General features: G+C 40.8%; 1 protein-coding gene across 4 annotated transcripts in view; it reads left to right on the top strand.

The window, feature by feature from the left end:
- Positions 1–1,286: 1,286 nt before the first annotated feature.
- Positions 1,287–22,910, top strand: part of smarcd3b (SWI/SNF related, matrix associated, actin dependent regulator of chromatin, subfamily d, member 3b) — a 49,042-nt gene continuing 27,418 nt past the window's right edge. For 2 of the 4 annotated variants that reach the window (XM_053628237.1, XM_053628236.1), the window contains exon 1: positions 19,180–19,527. In XM_053628237.1, the coding sequence (XP_053484212.1) occupies positions 19,450–19,527 (78 nt within the window). In that variant the 5' untranslated portion in view covers positions 19,180–19,449. Of the gene's footprint in view, positions 1,374–19,176; positions 19,528–22,910 lie in introns of those variants that run through there. The other 2 variants (XM_053628238.1, XM_053628239.1) reach the window with 2 other exon arrangements.

Raw genomic sequence — 22,910 nt, 5'->3', positions numbered from 1 at the left:
TGAAGAACCCTGGAAAGGCTTACAGGAAGGCTTACAGTCTGGAGTGGCCAAAGCCTTCAACTAGAACTTGTAATAGAAATCGCATTAAAGCACTTGAGTACGTTTGTACAGTTGTAAAAATTTGTGTTCAGTGCGTACCTTAATCAGGCCAGAGCATATTAAATGTGATGTAATGCACAAGCGGCCTCTTCACATTTATTATTTCACTTATTTCGCCACGATATTACGAACACAAAATTTGATTTTCTTAAGGTGTTATTGTAGGGGGGGAAATCACAAGAAAACAAAAACAAGAATTTCTCCTTATCACGAGAAGATGGTGAATTTGTCAGTTCATTGCCTCAGGGTTTATTATGCAGCCAACTCATGTCACATTTATTTAAAAATGAACACATGATTGAGCGAGTGAAGGTTCATATCAATATATTTATCCATAAAACCGTTACTGTACACTTAAAAAAAAAATTTTTTAAAAAAGTGATCCGTCCAGTTTCCATGACATTAAATGCACTGCTATCTTCGTTAGCTTGAGGCTAACTTGTTTGTAATGCTCACTGGATCGTAATTTGGTTACTCAGGGTTTTTGTGTGTTGTTGTTGTTGATGATGATGTTTTAAACGTCTCCTTTGACGTTTTTGTCTTAAATATATGATTTATTTGAGTCATTTACTCTAAAGTCTATATATCAACAACGCTTTAGCAGCTTTAGCAATACCTTTCTGAACACCTTGTGTATAAATAAAGGAGACACCATGTTGACGTGTTTGTTTATAATGTGGTATATTTGACATTTTCAATGGGTAAAAAATAAAAAAAATAATCCTCAAAATATTAACCCATTTATGGAATAAAATGAACCCGGTGTTTTTTGAAAAATTAAACCGTTCTTTGGGTTGAAAAACAACCCGTTTTCTGGGTTAGTTTAACCCACAGTGTGTTCTGTCCTGTATTTACCCAGACGTTGACGGAAAAATAACCCAATTTGGATATTTATTTTTTTTAAAGAGTGTAAATGAGAAAAAAAATCGTTTAAACAAAATATTCGTGTAGGTTTTGGTTGAACGAAGCGCATATCGAGTGTGTTGTATAATAATATTCCGTGTGCATCACTGTGGACGTTGGTCTGTAGTTGGTCTGTAGTAAGCGGCGGCGCGCGTGCGCTTTAGCGTCTGTGCTCTGCTCTGCGCTTCAGTCTGGCCGCTGTGACTCGCGCGCTCACTCGGTGCAGCGCGGAGGAAAAAACTGCGAACGAGCAAGAAAAGCTTTCCGGAAGCGCGCGCGCACACACACACACACACCGAGAGAGAGACAGTCAGTATACATTACCGCTCGCCGCAGTTTCGCCACAGACATCACTGCCGATGGAGAGAAAGGTAGGAAACGCATCATCGTTATAACGCACAAATTAGACTGTTTATGCTTTTCTCAATGATGGACACAAAAATATAGCATGCCTGTTGTTCACAATGGAAAGTGTGTGTGTGTGTGTGTGTGTGTGTGTGTGTGTGTGTGTGTGTGTGCCAGCGCTGTGCCCACGCTGATCCCCGCGGCGCTTTGCCAGATCAGTGCGCTGAGTTGTGTTTTTTTTTTTTTTTCTCCCTCCACTGGATCTAGTTTTTGAGATGAAATGGAGAGAGAAAGCCGAGATGCATGAAAATGCATGAAGATGCATGAAGAAATCGAGTCCGAGGAGACGTGTAGAGTGAGGTTGAAGTGTGTATAGGTGAACACACGGGGTTCTGTCTCAGTGGAGCGCCTGTAATCCCAAGCTGTGTGGAATTAGGCTACAGTAAAGTGGAATGTAGAGCAGCTCTGCGGCTTGTCTAGCTTTACAGGCTGAAGGAGCGGGCTAGCAGGCGTGCAGTCTTATATCGTGTGTGTGTGTGTGTGTGTGTGTGTGTGGAGGACCTTTTCTGAACCCTCTCCATCCCTTCCTTGTCCTAGTCTTCTGCATCATCCGTTAAGCGTCAAGTGCTTAACACTTTACCTAACGCACGTGCGTGGCTCGTTTGGACACATCGCTCCATGTTCGTGTGATGTGTTAAAGCGCACACAGTTGGCCATTTTTGTTGCATTTCATACGAACGAAGGAAGAAAGAAGGAAAAAAAAAAAAGAAAGAAAAAGGGGGACAGCGCGCGCGCTAACCCCGCCCCCTTTTCCCTGATGTTAACCATTCGTAACTTTTCAGACATGACTACCTGTTAGAAATGCACACACTGCGGATCTGTGCTGAAAACTGAAAAACCAGTTCATCTGAATCCTGGTACAGTGTTAAGGGATTTTGTGTGTGTGTGTGTGTGTGTGTGTGTGTGTGCAACAGGCCTGGCACCTGTGCCTTCTCTGCTAAATCCTGACAAACACACAAGGTTTGCTAGTGCTGCTGGTATTCTTCATTCAACACACTGCTTCTCTGTTCCTTCTTCATCGCAGTGAGAACTGCAAAATCCCCAGTGCTGACCCAACGTTTATGGTGCTTATATAACTCTACCCTGTTGAAAAATCCAGCTCGGGCTGACCAGCTATCAGCTGCCAAGACCCAGGCCGAGCTGGTCAAGCCGCTCTAGACCACTTCTTTCCCAAGCTTCCTTTTTTACTTCAGTACATTCATCAAAGATGTTTTGAATTGTTCTAACTGCCTTTGTGGTGTTTTCTTAAAAATAACACTTGTCTACAATATAGCATTCACACACACACACACACACACACACACATATGCTGTTTCCTTTCTACTGGCATGGACGAGCTAGCAAAGATGGACTACAGGTATGTTTCAGCAGAGTAGATCGATTAAAATGAACTGAACAGACACTCCTGCCAAAATTGAAAAATGTAAACAATGATATTTGCCTCATAGACGCAGTAGAAGTAGTGTGTGTGTGTGTGTGTGTGTGTGTGTGTGTATATTTATATATATATATAATGGATTTAATTCAGGGAAACCTCATCCTCATGGAATTCTCTAGCTGGATTAAACTCCATTAGATTACATAAACTAAACTAGCAGAATATACAATTTGGGTTTACACAATGCATGGCATTACAAGCATAGAGCTACATGGCACCAGGACGTTAGCTGGACTGATAATCATCTGCGGCGGAGGCCAGATTCTTCTCCATGCATTTATTCCAGCTCAGCTAGTAGCCTAAGTTTTGCTTCATGGACACTGAGGTAACTTAGCTGTCAGTGTATGATATGATCAGAAGAAGCTTGAATAAAACTTGCCTCGGGTGCTTGTAGGACTACCAGACCGATAAAATATCAAACTTTTCTAACTAGGCTAGTTTGGTGTCGCTAGTCAAGGGGAGGCACAGCTAAGCTATGGGTTTAGCTGCTACAGCGCAATGCAAAGTACATTATCTTTCCTTCTGCTCTGCTCATATCAGTTCACGTAAACCGGAACTCGCGTACATAGACATTTACACGCCTTGTTGTCCCGCTCAGCATCAGAGGATGTTACTGTTTCAGTTTCAGCACCTTTACTGGTTTAAAAAAGATAAACTGTATATATCCATTTTCCCTCACACTGACTGTGAGCTAGCGTTTGGCAGAATTGAGAGACTGTCAGACAATAAGACACGAGTATTTCCACGTATTTTCCTGTAAACCCTGTCTGATTGGTCTCACCTCCGTTCACTGAAGATATAAAATGACAACACCGCCGTGTCTTCTTTTACTGACGTTCAGTTACGCGGTGACAAACCGCTCCAAGTGGAGAATTATTCTGAGGTAAAGATCTTCGGGGCTACAGGCCCCAATTCCTAGGATGGGTTATGTCTCAGCATGGCACCAAACCCAATGTGAACGTTAGCAAGAGTTAGATCTAGCTAGCTACACTATATGGCCAAAAGTATGTAGACACCTGATCATCACAGGCATATGTGGTTCTTTCCCAAATTGTTGCCACAATGTTGTAAGCACACAATTGTCTAAAACAGTGGTCACCAACCCTCTTCCTTGAGATCAACCTTCCTGCAGGTTTTATCCCCAACCAAAAACTAACACACATGTTGTAGTTGCTCGAGAACATCTCAAGGGTTCTAATGATTAGATGGTCAGGTGGGCACGATTATGGTTGGAACTAAAGTCTTCAGGAAGGTGCATCTCCAGGAACAGGGTTGGTGACCACTGGTCTAGAATGTCTTTGTATGCTGTAGCATTAAGATTTCCCTTCAGTGGAATTAAGAGGCACAAACCTGTTCCAGCATGACAATGCCTCCGTGCACAAAGCGAGCTCCATGAAGACATGGTTTGCCAAAGCTGGAGTGGAAGAACTCGAGTGTCCTGCACAGAGCTCTGACCTCAACCACGCTAGACACCTTTGGGATGAACTGGAACACCGACTGCACCCCAGACCTCCTCACACATCATCAGTGTCTGATATCACTAACGCTCTTGTGGCTGAATGAGCGAATCCCCACAGCCACGCTCCAAAATCTAGTGGAAAGCCTTCCCAGAAGAGTGGAGCTTATTATAACAGCAAAGGGAGACTAAATCTGGAATGGGATGTTCAACAAGCACGTGTGTGCGTGATGGTCAGGCGTCCACAAACTTTTGGTAATATAGTGTACTCTATAGTACCAGGTAGATTTCTCTTAAGGAGAATTGTGCACTTGCACAAGCCTATGTTCCCATCGACCTATCACTGATCACCGATCGTTTTTCCTACCTGTGAACTTCTTTGTTTTAAACTCACTTCTTGACTATATATATATACATCGCCCTCCATTAATATTGGCACCCTTGGTAAATATGAATAAAGAAGTCTGTGGGGAAAATTGGCTTTATATTGTTGAACCTTTTGTTAAAAGAAATTCACAAAAATACTCTGCTCTTGTAGATATCAAACAATTGCAAACACAACACGGGTTCATCCAAAAATATCAAAATCAAGCAAACTCCGCAGTATTTGGAGGAACTTGCAATTTTTCAAAATCGCCACAGATCTTCTACCGAGTGGGTCCAAGACGTGTCATGTGACGTCATCACGACGCACAAAGCCAAAGCCCTCTCCGGTTCACGTGTGTCGAACATGAGTACAGCTAAAAGGTCTCATGTACCAACAAACACCACTGCGAAAGACAATTTGCAAAGCAATTTCATTCACTTGCAATTTTGCCAATTCAAGTAGTTTTTTGCAACACGAAAAAGTGTGCACATTTTTTAAAACCTGCAGCCAAATAAAGCATTTTTGGCTACAAATATCACTAAAAAACTATTTAAAACACATTATTCCATAAGTAACTATTTTCCTTTGTGTCTATTACCCAGCTTCTCACTTCCACTGCTTCATTTTTTTTTACTGCGTTCTTGATAGAAAATTGTAATATTTTGTAAATATTTCGTTTGTTGTGCCATTACGAAAGACGACTAATAATAATAATAATAATAATAATAAACAATAAACTACTTTTATATAGTGCCTTTACAAAGGCCTCTCAAGGCATTTTACATGAGAAAAGAAAAGGGAACGAGAAATACATGGCATAAAATAAGCATGTCAAAACGGTTAACAATAAAATACAATTCAGAAATAATAACAATAATAGTCAAATAAACTACATTTGTCAAGTAAAAGCTATCCTAAAGAAATAAGTTCTGAGAGAAGATTTAAATGCACTGAAAGATATACGATATAACATATTATTTTCTATTCTAACCAAACTGAATTCTGTTGTGTTCTCTTAAGTGTTTCCCGAAAATTGTCCTCGTTCATTTTGCTATGCAAATGAGCGCGCCAGTGACATGAATATGTAAATTTGTCTACGACACCATCTGGAGACTTCTAGCGACTTTTTGAGCATGCGCTAGCTACTTTCCCCTGAACCGAGTTGGCAGTGCTGATGGAATATTCCGGTCGTTACACAATGTTCCCCTTAAAAGTGCGATCTATAGACAAAAGAGGACGGTGAAAGACCGCACGTCGCACCGAATCATGAATCATGACTTTGGGCTTTGGGAAGCGGTGAGTCTCGTCAGTGGTGTAACGTCTAATCAGAAAGCAGCTCGATTCAAATCGGACGCGCATCACTTCTGCAAGAGTGCATCGCAGGAATGTGTGGTGTCTCAGACATTTTTACGGCAAGACCGTGAATTCCACGTCTGCATATTTACAATAATCCACATTTTAAAAAAACAAAAAACATTCCTATCGTGTGTGTGTGTGTATATATATATTCCAAGCACCTACGATTGGTGTACAAACAGCAATTATTTTTAATAGTTAAGCGAGACGAGAAGAAAAAAAAAAAACTGGTCTATCTTTCACACAGGTGTGAATTACGTACGTGATCTATCTTTATTAGACTCAGTTCCACACTTAGATTCTGTTTGGGCTTTTTATTTACATCTAACGACCCCAGTGGAATGTGTTGCGCCTGCACTGCCTCTCTCACCGCAGGTTAAAGAGGAAGCGAGCACATGAGCTCCCCGTGCACGGAATCGCGGAGCCGATACTGTCTCCGTCGTCTGCTTTTAGAAGACCGATGATGTGCGGATCACATTTCTGGGCCGCGCGTACAAGCAGAGCATCTCTGTAATAAGTGTTTTAATAGCTGTGCTTCATGAGTACATGCTGGATTCCAGCAAGCTTGGATCATATCTTATTCAGCTATTGCTCCAGTTTCATTTCTTTTATGTTCCCACTCTCCTATAAAATTCATTAATATTTTATTATGTGCTTTAAGTAGCTCGACTAGTCTGCATTCTGCTGTTTTTGCAGTGGATTTCATCATTCAGAACATTTCACATGATTTAAAAAAAAAAAAACGAGTGAGCTTTTTTTTTGTTGTTGTTGTTGGGTTTTTTTTTTTTTTGCATATTCATATACACTGACCGGACACTTTAATAGGAATACCTGTACCCCTGCTCGTTCATGCAGTTATCCAACCAGCTGTCTATGTGGAAGCAGGAGAGTGCGTAACATCATGGAGATACAGGGAAGGAGCTTCAATTCACATCAAACTTCAGAGATGGACCAGAAAAAAAAATTATCAGATTTTTTTCTTCCAAAAACTGTAGAGTTTCAGTGACCCCTGTGCCTGTTGTAGCCTTAGATTTCCATTCTTGGCTTCCAGGAATAAAACCTGATGTGGTCTTCTGCTGTTGTAGAACATCTGTTCAGCGTGTTCTGCATCCTGAGATACTTTTCTGCTCATCACGGTTCTAAAAAGTCATTCTTTGAGTTGCTCAACCTTCCTGTCAACATGAAGCAGTCTGGCCATTCCCATTTGAACTCTCTCTGGATGGGTTTTGTTTTTTCCCCACACTATTCTACAAGCCCAATTCCAGTAAAGTTGGGTCGCTGGGTAAAATGTAAATAAAAACACACATCTCATAAACCCATATGTTCTTCACAGTAAACCCATATTACTTTTCCAACCTTTTGTTGCCCTCGTCCCAACTTTTTAAAGACGTGTCGCAACCATCAAATTCAAAATTTTTACCTTAATACGGTGCATTTACACAGTTTAAACATTTGATATGTTTTCTATGCTCTATTGTGAATAACATACGGGTTTATGAGATTTGAAAATCATTGCATTCTGTCTTGATTTACGTTTCACACAGCGTTCGATTCCCACCGCGGCCCTGTGTGTGCGGAGTTTGCACGTTCTCCCCGTGCTGCGGGGGTTTCCTCCGGGTACTCCGGTTTCCTCCCCCAGTCCAAAGACACGCACGGTAGGCTGATTGGCGTGTCTAAAGTGTCCGTAGTGTACGGATGGGTGAGTGAGTGTGTATGTGATTGTGCCCTGCGATGGATTGGCACCCTGTCCAGGGTGGATGGCTGGATGGACAGCGTCCCAACTTTTTTTTCGAATCGGGGTTGTATGTAAACGCTAGAAATTGTCGTACGTGAAAATCCCAGGAGATTAGCAGTTTCTGAAACGCTCAAATCAGCTCGTCTGGTGCAAACAACCGCGCCACGGTTAACGTCACATCGATGACACTTTTTCCCCGTTCTGATGCTGGATGTGAACATTAACTGAAGCTCTTGACCTGTATCTGTATGATTTTTTTTTTATGCTACATGATTGTCTGGGTGTTCCTAATAAAGTGGTCGGCGAGTGTATGGCACAATATCATTCCCCCCTCCACAATTATGCCACAATTTGTAGTGTTACAACCTCGACCTGACTCTACAGTGTGTCATGAATCTACGCAAAAAGTAGGCCTGAGCATGCAGCTCTGTTTAATAGAAGATAAAATGGTGGAATAAACTGTTATGCAAAATCATTTCTGTAATCTTCTAAGCAGCCTAGTGTGAATATGAGCGTAACACACTTGCACCTGACTTCGCTTAGCCCGTTCCTCCTTCAGTGGATACTACGGACAGTTTAGCTCGAATGTACCAGGGCAAGCTGATGTGAAAAGTGATGTGAAAGTACAGGGCTGTTGTATCCAGTCCCAGAAGCGTCTCTGAGTTCAGGGCTTTGTATATTTTTCCGAGAGAGTCCCATAGGGGCCAGCAACACCTGAAAAGGATCACAGCGGTTTGCCACACCGCCTCCCGATCTGTCAGTTAGGCAGGGCATGGAGAAAAAGAAAGAAAAGAAAACGCCTCGTTAGTATTCAAGGACCTACATTTTTGGGGGTTTTTTTCCCCCTCTTTCACACCTCAAGTGCTTTAAGAAGGCTTAGTGAGAGGGTAGGAACAGCCTAGAGCTGATTATTGAGTACGCTTTTTCTTTTCTTTCTATTTTTTTCATAAGGCTTCCAGACTGTGAGAAGTTAAAGTCCCCCTGGCTTTACTCTCAGACCTCTTTTGTTGTTGCTGAAATCTCTTTTTGTTCAGTTTTTTTTTTTTTTTTTTTTTTTTGCCATTTGTTAGAATTTGTCATAAAAAATTAAAGTGCATTTTTGTTCATGTTCAATATATATATATATATAAAACAGATCACACTGCAGGTCTCCTAATAATTCTTTTCTTTTTCTACCACTCTACTGGAATGGTCAAACTTCAAATACAGGGTCGCTACATTGAACAGTTTGGCTTTTGTGTCTGAGGTTCCTTTCAGAGAAAGGTGGACAATACTAAACTTCCACATTTAGCTGGCCTGGAATGTTTTGGCAGCTTGAGAGAAAAGCCAGTCTTTGTAAGCCTGGAAACTTCCGTCAGTACAGATTTTTTTGCCGTGAACGCACAGGCTGCTAATGGAACCCGAAAGCATAGCACCCTTGGTGAAAATGGGTAAAAGGTGTAATGGGAAATAAAGGTTCGTTAACTTAATCTCACAGTGAAAATGAGGGAAATCTAACCTTTAATTGACGTATTGAAAATAAAGAAAACGTGTCACTATTATTGTCATCACTGTTTTGCACAATCCTTTTGACACATATCACTCGGTTGGAAAATCTGAGACCCTCTTCAATACAGAATCTTTCCAGATCCTCCATGGTTTTACGTCTTCAGCTCTCCCCACAGGTTTTTAATGGGGTTTAGGTCAGGGGACTGGAATGCCCATGTCAGAAGCTTGATCGTGTGGTCAGTGAACCAAATTTTTTATTTTATTTTTTTTGTGCGGATTTGGATGTATCTTTTGGATCGCTGTCCTGCTGAAACCACAACCCTGTTATTGCTTCTTGGCAGCGGCAGCCAGATCTTCATTTAAAATCTCCTTGTACTTCACGGAGTTCATGATGCTATGTGTCCTCGCAAGGTTCCCAGGGCTTTTGGAGTCAAAACATTTTCACAACATCACAGCTTCTCCATCATTACAGAATGAATGAGGTTATTTATTTATTTATTTTTTTTTTTTTTTTTTGTCTCTCCTGACTATACAACTCGGATCCAATCAGAGCGCCAGGAGTGTCTAGTGCACTCCAGGTTTATGGTTAGAGCAACAAAAAGGCTTTCTTTGGGCACATTTTTAAACATATTGTTTTTTTTGCCACAGGGGTCATCTACCCCGCCGTCTACATCTACACGATGAATGGAATATCGATCGCGATTACGATTTCGACTGCCCACGGTTACACGAACACGATCGACTGCGATCTTGACGTTTAAAGTTCGTCCTCCGCTCATAGAAAACTCCGCTGCAGATCAAATCAAGCGCTTCCTAAACTTACAGCCAATCACCGGAGCGGCGCAGGGATGACGCCATTTTGTAAACGAGTTAGCATTTTAGCGCTTGAGCTGCCAGCTTCGCTGCAAGGGGAAATCATGACACTAACATATTGCTAAACGGCACTACAGAGGTTGTCGTGGACATTACCCGTCATCACGCCGAACAGGAAGAGTCTTTGCAGATAAGATGATCTAGCTTTACCATGTAGTTTGGGAGGGGAGACATTGGGAGGGTTCCACTTGCAGCACAGCTTGTTGATCGTTTCTGAGACAGACTGTCTGGCTTTCGCTGCGGCTGACCCATTTTTATGAGCGGAAACACTCAATATCCCATTCATCCACCCCATGCAGTAAAAGCGAGCGAGCTGGAGGTGGATGGCGTCAGTGCAGTGACTTATTGTTAATGCATAAAGATCCAGGGTAACCTTTTAACACACAGTAAATGAATGTTCACTGGTTATGTACAGACGCTAGTGCTTCTAAAGAAAAAAAATGAAGGAAATATACCGCACTTTGAACGACCGGTTTCAAACGATTCTGGCTTTTACAGGTGATGAGTAGAAAAGTTGGATTTGTGTGATGCTGATCTGATTACAGTCAGAGAGCCACTGGTGAAGGAGTTAGACTGAGTGAGTGAACGACAGAAGAATCTTTAAAAGGAGGTTACGTTCATAAAAGTGCAGATAACATATCCAGTACTGTGCAAACGTCATAGGCACGTTAAAAAAAAAAAAATAACGAATGTTTTCTGCATTTCAACATCTCACTTGTTATTAACCAAACATGTCTATACAGCTGATATTTTTCTTTTCAGTGTATTTCTTCGTGCATCTTCTTCGTGGTCTTATTTGTGTTGCCGTGCTACTGCATGTTAGTGGGTTTATTGCTACTGTTTGGACGTTCTCTGGGCCGATTCGAATGCATCTCAGTATTATTTATTTCTGATCAATACCTACTCGTTAAGGGTACTACAACCTCTGGTGCACATTCTCACATCCAATCCTTACAATGGGAATCCTTAAAAACGCTTTCGTCAGCAGTTTTTAAATCACAGCCGAGGGCGGTTCTCAACAGTGAGGAAAATCCTCCAACATGGAGGACAAAGTGTCTTGGTAATGCGCGAATATAAGGAGATTTCTAAGAGGAATAGAACATATGTCCTTGCCAGTATTATAATATTGCACTGAAAATAGTAACGTGGGTATTTTGGGGGCTTTCACCTTTACACAATGCGACGTCCTACTTGAACTGTGCCGCGGCATACAGTGAAGTCACACAGGCAGCTCAGATTCTCTTGATTAACTGCCTCCAAAGCTACAGTGAATATTAAGCGATCTCTTCATCACTACAGTTAAACCAGTCTTTATTTCATCTTCAGTACGGATAATAAATCTAATTGAGAGAGCTAGGCAAGGTAGTTTTCTGATACTAGGTAGGAATGAGAAGAGTGATAAGTTATAGTTATAAGTGTGCATGTCATGTGAGCCATTTCTTAAGCATAAAAAAAAACACAATGGCTAGCACCATTTCTGTAAAATAAATAAATAAAATAAAAAAGATGAAAGACGCCTAATGCTTACGTTAACTCTGCAGTGTGTTAATGCCCTGTAGAACTCCTTAGTTGGTCTGTGCTGTCCATACACCACCTAATGGTTCAAAATCCAATTTAGGAACTTTTAACTATCAGTCCTAATATAGCCTTTAGCCTGCACTATACGTAATGCTTACTCATGCCTGCGCCTGATTGATTAGATATATATATATATATATATATGTATGGACGACTTCTCGTTTGGAGTTCTTCAGGATTAGAAGGTCAAAAAAAGGTATTTATGATAAAGCACATTAATAATCCTGGTCCTGGACCGGGGCGTCGCTAGAGAATTTTCCTGATAAATCATTGTCGGAGGTAGATTGCAGTAGATACAGTGCCCTCCATTAATATATCGGCACCCTTTTTAAATATGAGCAAAGAAGTCTGTGAAAAAATGTCTTTATTATTTAACCTTTTGATCTTTTATTCATAAAATTCCCTTAGTCATTCATCACAATGGGTAAGACCCAGGAATATAGCTGTGATGTGCAGCAAAAGGTTGTTGAGCTTCACAAAATGGGAAGCGGCTATAATTAAATAGCAGAAGCATTGAAAATGTCCATTTCCACCATCAGGGCAATAATTACGAAGTTCCAGTCAACTGGAAATGTTATGAATCAACTTGAAATTGGACGTGTGTCTATATCGTCTCAACGCACTGTGAAGAGGACGGTTCGAGTGGCCAAAAAATCTCCAAGGATCACAGCTGGAGAATTGCAGTAGTTAGTTGTGTCTTGGGGTCAGAAAGTCTCCAAAACTACAATCTGAAGTCACCTACATCACCACAAGTTGTCTGGAAGGGTTTCAAGAAAAAAGCCTCTACTCTCATCCAAAAACAAACTCAAGCGTCTTCAGTTTGTCAGACACTACTGGAACTTCAAATGGGATTGGGTTCTATGGTCAGATGAAACCAAAATGGAGCTTTTTGGCAATAAACACCAGAGGTGGTTTTGTCACACACAGAGAGGTAGCCATATGGAAAAGTACCTCATGCCCACGGTTAAATATGGTGGTGGCTCTTTAATGTTTTGGGGATGTTTTTCTGCCAGAGGACCTGGACATTTTGTTAGGATACATGGCATCATGGACTCTATCAAATATCAACAGATATTAAATGAAAACATGACTGCCTCTGCCAGAAAGCTTCAAATGGGCCATGGTTGGATCTTCCAGCAGGACAATGATCCAAAACATACATCAAAATCAACACAAAAATGGTTTACTGACCACAAAATCAAGCTCCTGCCATGGCCATCCCAGTCCCCTGACCTGAACCCCATAGAAAAATATCAAGGATCTGGAGAGATTCTGGAAAAGTGAGGTAGCACAATGTATTGACTAAAAGGGTGTTAATAATGGTTGCACACCTAACAAAGATATATTTTTTTAAATAAACCTGTGTTGTGTTTGCAATTGATTGATATCCATGAGAGCAGAGTATTTTTGTGAATTTGTTTAACAAAAGATCAAAAGGTTTTTGATTTTTCACAGCCCTCTTTGCTCATATTTACCAAGGGTGCCAATATTAGTGGAGGGCGTCTGAAAATAGGCTTTCCTATTCATTGGACGTTATCATTTACATCATTTGAATGATTTAAAACATGATGGCTGATTGTAACCCCCAGCTGAAGCGAAAATACCTCCTGCATCACCGTCAATCATAAGCCCCGCCCCCTTTTTCTGTGCTCCTCCTCCCTTCACTTTTCCCAGTGGAACCCTCGACTTTCAGTCAGACTGCAATTCATAATACGACATTGTAGCTGAGGAGAGGTAACGATCAGGCTAACGCTTATCGCGGTGTTAATGAGTAGTATGTGAATTTGTACATAGATCCAGCTCTAATTTACTCAAAGGCACAGATTTGATCGATAACGTTAGCTTGTTCGCTGCTAAAAGAATGCTTGCTTATTTCTTCTAATTTGCCGTTCTGTCACAAACGATGTCATTTAGTTATCATCAGTGAAAGCTTCTTGAAGTGATTTGTTCATTTAGGGAGCTAGTTAGTTAGTCTACTCACGAAAATGCTAAACACACCTGCCTGTAATTTTCGAGTAATCCTGGAGATTTATCAGGAATGTTTGATTAGGGATGGAGCTAAACTCTCCAGGACCAGGGTTGGGAAACCTGTGGTCTAGATCTCATTATATGCAACCGGACTAAACTCTAGATGCTCATGGGTTATGCCGCTTCCTTGTTTATCATCTTATCATCATTAGAGGATGGAGGGAGCCTGCTACCTAAATTTAGCCTTTAGGGCAGTGGTCACCAGCCTTGTTCCTGGAGATCTACCTTCCTGAAGACTTTAGCTCCAACCATAATCGTGACCATCTAATCATTGCCTTTTTTTTTGATCAACTAAAGCAGGTGTGTTTAGATTTTGGTTGGTGTTGAAACCTGCAGGAAGGTAGAGCTCAAGGAAGAGGGTTGGTGATCACTGCCTTAGGGTATTTTCTTATTGAAAAGGTCTGAAAAATTAAGGAATTAGACTGGCTCATGTACAGACCTCTGCAGGATGGATGAAGCACTGCAGCTTGGGTTCTAAGTCCCCACCCCCCCATCCTTCCAGTCAATGGGTGAGAGAGAGACTGAGGGGAACCGGCAGGGGGTACTGAGACACACGACACATCTCATCCACAATCAGCCCTTTGGTAGGAGCTGGTCTCCAGCTGTGTATCAGCTAATTTTATATATATATGTATATATATATATATATTTGAGAGAGCTAGGTCTTTTCAGAATCAGAAAGAATTTTATTGGCCAAGTCAAATTTCACCTACAAGGAATTTGAATATGGCAGTAACACACACTGAACGTAAACAACGCAGTGAAATTAGACAGGTACAGGGGGGAAATGATAAAGAACAAATCCAATATGATCGATAAGCTGAGATTTCAAAAAAATGAATATACAACTCTGCAGTGTGCGCAATCTGCAAAGATGTGTAGCATGTACAGAATAAACTTGAATATTATCCTACAGTCTGAGAGAATTTGCACTAGCAGTTAATATATTTTTTTTTATATACGTGTGTATATATAACAATTCTAATCAAGGTAACGGTCAGTTTTTAATTATGAACTATATATCTTATATGCTGTGCAGTAGTTTTCTATATGAACGATATCATACCTACTTTAATATAGTCTTATTAGACAAAGAAAAGACATGAAAATAAGCATCAGTATAAGAAATTTTGATATGAATTTTTAAGGTGATTAAACTAAGAATGTATACTATACGCTTTATATGTATGTACAGTGTACACATGAATTACATTTTAAAGATGATATATTATTTGTTTTATCTTCCTTTACTATATATCTTCCACAATAAGCAACTAGTTCAAATCCTGTATGAGATACCTGTATCATAGCCGAAGATTCAGTCTGCATTTCTTTTCTTGTAAGTCGCTTCTTTTTCAACAGATGGCGCTGTTGAGTCGAACTCCAGCTTTCCATCTCTTGCTTACAGATCAGTTCATTAATTCTCCCCAGCAAATGGGCTGAGTCTCATCGTAAAGCATTAGCAGAGAGTTATGGGAGATGTGTCAAAGACCACTAACCACCAAACAATCGTTTTTTTGTTTTTTTTTTGTCTGTCATATTTCAAGTCAGCTAAATCAAGGAGACAAAAAAAATGCAGCAATATCCACATGGAAAAATTCTGCACACTTTTTAATGAATTTACATACAGTTGTTGTATCAGATGTACTTTTCAATAATGAAAAAGGTTGGTGTTCATTAATATTTGGGTTTATACAAACTCGTTTAACAATTTCTTTCAATTTACAGAAAAGTGCCATGAATACACACGCGAAAAAAATGGAAGCCATGCTATATTAGCATGCATCATTTTCTGTTAGCAAGAACCAAAAAACTGGCACACATCACTTCTTGTTCTCTTGCTCATGATGATGATGATGATGATGATGATGATGATGATTCTGTGACTTTTAAGTGCAGTATAACTGACATCGCTAATTGATCTTGTCATTGTGTATAGCTATCTTACTTACCCAGTTAGCTACTTGCTAATATAACAACTCCATTCAACACATGACGTCCATGATTTTTTCCATGTCTCACAATACTGACAAAAATATGGTCCAATAACTACTACATATGGGCCTGAAAACCAAAATAATTCATTAGAATCACAATAAATGTGAGTTAAGTTAGCTGGGTAGCTGTACTGCGATTACCATGTTTTGCTAGCTAGCAAAAATTTCACCAATGCCACTGTGGCTGATACAGTCATTTCAGCACCATGTACACTACCAGGTTAGTGTTACTGATGTACTGAGACCCAAATCACATCTGTTCAGTGGTGTTGATTTGCTATTAACAGATGGAGCAGAGAAGGGCTGACGAATTGAGTATAGGAACAAATGGGCTAGTCAGTAACTGTGTATGTACACTATAATGATCATTTTACTAGGTCTAGTATGAATCAGAATAGGGTGAATAGTTATTGAGGGTAAAGGAACAGCTGAACTGCTTTAGTGCCCCTGTCAGCATGGCAGATGAGTTTAGACTAACAGACTATAGGTCTAAAGGTGAAGGTGGTAACATAGTAACAGTAGTAATATTACACACTGTGTGAAATGCAGCGAGTTGTATTCTTACATCATTACTCATAACCGATATCATTACATGTCTAACGTCTAACACTGATGTTTAACCCGAGAGAGAGAGAGAGAGAGACCTCTCTGCACCAGTTAAAAAGCTAACAGCAATGAAACATTCAAATGCACGCATGAATAATTCAGTGTGGTTAAAGACGTGTGAAGGGTGCAATAAGATTGTAAAATGTCATCAAATTCGAGTTAATGACCGACAGGGCTATGAAAATGTGTCTGGAGCTGCGCGCTCCTCAGAGTTCATACTTCTGTTCTCGTCATTATACTGTTCCACACGGCTATTAGTGCAGGACTGGGAAAATGGATACACTGTGTTTTAGCCAAGTAAAAACTCCTACCACATAAGTGTTAAATGGTAACAACTCCACTAGCCACATTCCAGCGTCAGATCTCCTCCATTCTCAGAATATCCCGCCTCCAGTTCCTTTGACTGTGGGCTACACAAAACATGTATATTTAGAAGAAATAATCGGGGTGGGGGGGTTGGAGAGAGAGAAATTGTGGGTTATGCTTATAAACTTACCTAAATTAGCTATATATATTTTTACATTTCAATTTACAGTATAAAGAAGCTACATGCAGTCTTCTAATGATTCTGAAAGTGGGGTCAGTGAAGCTTAGACAGGGGATTTGTGATTTTTATCATTTGTTAAAATGGTGGAAATCACAATCCATCACGTTATTATATTTATTTTTGAATTCTTAGTCATTATCCAGTTTGGTGTCCAGATTTGCGTGGACTCGGCTAACTCAAAAACAAGTAGGCCTATAAAAACGTGTACTGGAATCAACTAGAGGTCGACCGATCGATCGGTTTTGCAGATTAATCCGCACCGATAACTGATTTTTGGAACTATCGGTTATCTGCAAAAATCCACACCGATAGTTTTTCCCGGTTGCGCCCGTCGCTGGAGCGGCTGAGATGAGTCCGCAGTCATTATACAGCACGAGGGCGGCCTCTAGAGGTGAAATTAAAAACTATCGCTGACTAATTTTGTTGTGTTATTTGAAGTGTTTTTAGATTGAATTTGGACGTCTCTATTTTGTTTATTTGTTGTTTGGAGTGTTACGTTTTGATTCAGTTTGGATGTATATCTTTTATTTACATTAATACTTATTAACAGTTAATACATATATGAATATTAATATGTATTTCGTTTTTAAAAAGTACAGTACATTTTCACGGTACAGTCAGTACGGTTTATTTCCGTTGCGATATTTTACTTTGAGTGTAGTGTTTTCATTCGGTATCAATTAAAAAAAACCATCGGTTGATTGATCTTTAATCGGCATATGCAGCCCAACTTGGTTATCGGTATCGGTAAAACCCACTATCGGTCGACCTCTAGAATCTACTAACGTGGTCTTAATCTAATATTAATAAAAATATATATATTCTAAGTGTGCAAAAATTCTGGAATAAAAAGCTGAATTGACACCAGTACATATGACACCAGTACATATCCAAAATACTGTATAGTTTTAAATAATTAGCCTAATGTTTAAAGAGTTCATAAACGGATTACGTGAAATAAATTAAAAAAGTTAAAAGGGGTTGAGAAGACTCGTCTTAGCATTAGCAACTCAACATATTGATCTACATTACCTGGAGTAATAGTGTAAAACTGTAAGAACATTTTATCGGCAATGATAATCATATTTCAGAATTATTTGATTATTTTGTCAATCAGTTCTTTAATACATATTGGGATACAAATTACTGAACACGCATCACTGTTTAAAGTCATCAGCTCTCACTGTTACACGGCTCGGGCTCGGACTAGTTTTGGCTGTAATTCAAATAATAGGTTTACATTAATGCGGTTGTTGGAATATTTTATTGTTTCTATACTAACAGCTCATTCACAGGGAATAGTATAGAATAGTATAGCGACTCCTCCACACACCTCTACGCCTGTCTGTTGTGAGCAGCAACGTAGCAAATCTAAAGCTAGCGTTCAAAATGAATGATGTCATCATACCTCGTCACATTCTCAAACAGTGAACTCTGTATTCAGCGTTAAAGATCCAACAAGCTGATAGATCTGTATGTTGATTGATCAGCGTAACTCATTTAAAAGTAAAGAAGTGCTACTTTGCGTGCTGCTGATGCTGTGAGCAGCCATTTTGACTACGATGCCGAACTCGGTCTTGCTGAGACCTTCCGGACTTTCCGAGTAGTAATTCCTGCTCGGTGTGTAGGGGGGTGTTTTCTTTGGGGTTTGACCATTTGTAACTGCTAACACGGAAGTGATAACAGGAACTGGCTCGTGTCTTGGATGTTCCACGACGTCAGTTATACGTATAAACGAAGTGTCATTCATTAATAAATTCAAAATTGGAATTGTTGACAAATCGCTGTGCGTTAAGTGGAATAGCATGCTTTGGGACGTGCTGCTGTAAGAAAATAATCCGCTGCGCAGTGGTATCACACCTCTTATAGTTAGGCCATCAAATGTTAGATCATTTAATGTTAAATGAGGAATATAAGCAATAATTGTCTCTTGCCTTTTAATAGTGCTCGTTAAATGAGCAGCATGTGAATGAGTCAAATATTGAACTGAATGAACTACATGAGTCTGTGGTGTGTGTGTGTGTGTGTGTGTGTGTGTGTAAGACAAAGCTGACTAGCAGTAAAGAACACCACAGCAGGGTTCCCTTATCATAGCCGATGGAATGCAGCAGCTGCTGGAGTCTATGATAGGGCGAGAGAGAGTGTGTGTATGTTGGGGTGGGATGGGCGGAGAGGGTGGGGGTATTTGGGGCAGGCATGGTAGGCCGACAGGAACCCCCCTAAAAGACCCCCAACTCTCAACCCCCCATGTTCCCTATGAGCCGGGCCAGTGAAAGACAACTCAACCAAGCACGAGAGTGTGTGTGTGTGTCTGTATGAGAGAGAGCGCATGTTCCAACTTAACAGAGGAGGAGAACCTGAGAGGAGCAGGAGTTAAGAAGAGGAGGGCAGAAAGCTAAGGAAGTGAGGAGCAGGGAAGGTGGAGGAGGAGGGAGGGAGGGAGGGAGGGGGGCGAGGAGGTGAACGGAGGGTGAAGAGGAAGAGTGCTGAGGGAGAGAGGGAAAGACAAAAGAAATAGGAGGAGAGACGGAGGAGAGGCAGAGCGAGGGAGCGGAGAGTGGAGCTGTAGGGAAATGGCTTCAGAGGAGACGGCTGGAGGGGCACGCAAAGCCACCAAGAGCAAACTGTTCGAGTTCCTCGTCCATGGAGTGGTGAGTATGTGTGTGTGTGTGTGTGTGTGTGTGTGTGTGTGTGTGAGAGAGAGAATGCAGAGACAGCCGTTTATGTGTGTGTAATAGCTGGGATAGCCGTTCATGTGAAGGTTATTTCCAGTCCTCGGGCTCCCAGTTACACGCCGCTCTTTCTTTTTAAAGCACAGAGAAAGGGAAGTCGAGGGAAATGAGCGAGGCAAGCGTGCGTTTGTGTACAGAAATGTAAGAGCGAGCCGTGAAAAAAAGGGGGGGAAAGGCAAGAGCTAGCCTTTAGTCAATAAAGGACGGATGCAGAGCTCGAAATGAGGAGCGATTCCATTCAGAACAACGCTCTCCTTCAGCCTATATGGGGGCTTGACCTTATTTTAACTCTTCTGACCACATGTACGGCCGCATGAATAACATTTAAGGGTCTGCCGTATGTATTTAGAAATTTCACGCATAGTAAATGGACACGTCGCGAGATTTTTCTGTCATGCGTCGGCTCGGAACTTAATTACTTTCCGAATTTACTTGGATTAGATAGAAGATCTGACTTCAGAGCGACTCTGCGGGGCTTTGTTCATATTCCTACATCTTATCCGTGCAGTCGTTTATTTATGATAGCCGGTGCTTTGTCTAGCGAGGAACATAAAACTGTTCTAGAATGAAATCGTTTGCAGGCGTTCTGTATCAGACCTGACGAGTCTGAACCGTAGCCGTAAAACACGTCAGGTCTACTTTTAAATTTTAAAAAATTTTTTTTGCATATTATTAAACAACGACCATAGGGCACTGTTTTTAATTCAGACTTTTAGAGGAAGTGCAGTTTTTTTGTTTTGTTTTTATTTAGTTTTTTTTTTTTTTACAACACAACCTTTCAACCAGTTTAGATTCAGACTGGATTCGCTTTTTTTTTTTTTTCTTTTTTTTTTTTTCCTTCTTCCTCCAGTAGAAACAGAAACAGTCCTCATTTTGTCCTTTTTTGGTTGGATTTCAGATGCTTTTAGTGATTACATTTTAGCGTGTGGCGAGTTCCGTGTGTTGTCTGTTGCCAGCAATGTTGTGGTTTTGCTGTTAAAAGCTTCTGTAGATGCGCAAATAACTCTCCGGATCTGCTCTGTTGAGTTCCGGGGCTATTTAATTTAATCAGCCGTTAGTTTTTGCGAGCCATATAGTAATATACAATATCTCTGTCCCTGAATGTATAATAAAGCCTTCAAGTGTGTAGGCAGCGGGCAGTGAGGACCGAGGCAAACTAAAAGCTGAGTTCGGTTGATGAACGATGGAAACAATTGCATACGTCTCTGCAGACTAATTAACCTTGACGAGGCTCTCATTCTTCCTGGCCAAATGTTTCCGCTCGTCTCATCACCTCTCCTCTCCTCCTCTGGAAGCTCGCCGTCCACCTTTTGCGTCTCGAACACTCTCACCTTTATCTCCGCTGCCTACGTACCTTCATCCATATGCACTGGATCTCACCGAGCACTTTCTCTAAGATGTATAATCACACCACCATATTGAAGCCCTTCTCTTTTCATCCGGTTGTAAGCAAATTGACTGGCGCGCTATTGTTGCTATCTCCACTTTGGATGAAAATGTTTGGAGTTGGAAGAATGTGGAGGCTTAGCCTTGTTTCCAAGGTGAGGAACAGAGTGTGCGTATCAAGGTTCGCAACGGAGAGATGATTTGAATAGAATCTAGCATGAATAGAAAAGAGCGGCCTGTTTAGTTCCGGCGGGGGGAATATATATACATGTGTATATATATAATAATCTGTTATTGGTGAAATTTCATGTCCAATAATGATGTGGTTTCAATTTCAAAACAAAAAAAAAAAGCAGTGTGTAGATCATTGCTTGTTTATGGGTTGTAACCCAATGTATTCATGGCTGGCTTTTACCTCATTCTGTTTATCCTACCAAAATGCCCTCCTGTCACAGCTGCTTTGTTTTGATTGCCTAGATGTTGTTGGAAGTCTTTTATCTAAAGCATTAGTCGTCACAGACGGGGATAGTTGTTCTCTTGCTTTCTCTTTCTCAGAGTAGATACACACAGTGTGTTGGTTAATGACAGACCGGCCTTTACTGTTTAACTCGGTGGATAAATAAAGATGACCTGGGGGTCATGTCACTCTGCTGGTACCAGGCGTTCCCCTTCATTTAGACCTAACACTACAAAAGCACCGTGGCTCCATTACGGGTGTATACCCGAACATGGCGAGCATGATGTTTACGGAGAGTACATGATTCGAATCGGATTAGTTAGCGTTCAGCGTTTTTATCTGTTGCACGAAGAGAATACGTTTCAGAACGAATTGTATTTACCTGCTTAGATTTGGGTTTTTTGGATAGTTCTGTACTGACCGTGTCCTTGCCCTGGTGCATATAAAGTAAGACAAGGGGTGTACGGTTCTATTTTTCCAAAATCTAAACAAACTAGTAGCCTAATGTACGTAAACCCTCTAGTCCCTGACCGGGAAGTTACTAAGGATGAACGAATGGATGTTAAATTGCATTGTGCAGCGACTCATGGTCACGTTCTTTTTGTTTTGTTTTGTTGTGTTGCACACCTCTAGTCTCAAACGAATACCCTGCGAACCTTTCTGGCAAAGCAATGCATCTTCTATTCCTATGTGTATTTTATCTGTTTCCATTTTAGAGCGTATTCTCAGTTCATTCCACTAACGTGTTTATTCATATAACTAATATAAAGGCACGAATTCAGCATCTATGAAGCAGAGGTAAACCAGCAAGCTACTATGGATCTGTCGTTTTTCTTCTCTATATATATATACACGATTGCAACATTCAGCTCGGACCCGAGTGAAATTCGGGCTCGATGTTTGTTTGTTCCGTTTGTTCAGCTTTGTGGCGTTTGCACAGAAAGAAATGCAACTCGCCACGAGCGACGTACGTTTAAATAGCCATCAGCTCAGTTCTTAGAATAACGACCAAAAACGGGAACTTTCGCAGTAGACATCACCATGCTGGAGGCTGGAAGTTGTCTATCGCTTGGATTCAAGAGCAGTAGCCTGTCATTCAGTTGATTGACGGCACAAATGCTGTCAGTCGTTCTGAAGTTCAAATCCACACTGCGGCTCTCCGACAAGCTAGCGAGGAAAATATCTGAAATAAACCCATATTCCTCCCTCTTCCATCCAGCTCAACTCAATTATCACTGATTATTTATTTATTTATTTATTTATTTATTTATTTATTTTTGGAAATGTCAGTTTTTTTTGCTAAACTACAGCATGAATTCGTGCATTCTTGAAAGGTTTCGATAATGTCCGGTCTCGTAGGAAACTTTCCTCGAGACCGTGCAAGTGGTACAAAAGAGAATTTCAATTTCATTAAACATTCTGAATAGAAACTATTCCGGAAGGCCGACCCGTCAGCCAC

Source organism: Ictalurus furcatus, chromosome 7 (genome assembly GCF_023375685.1).
Source record: "Ictalurus furcatus strain D&B chromosome 7, Billie_1.0, whole genome shotgun sequence".
Taxonomy (NCBI): Eukaryota; Metazoa; Chordata; class Actinopteri; order Siluriformes; family Ictaluridae; genus Ictalurus; species Ictalurus furcatus.
This window is presented reverse-complemented; position numbering and strand designations above follow the sequence as displayed.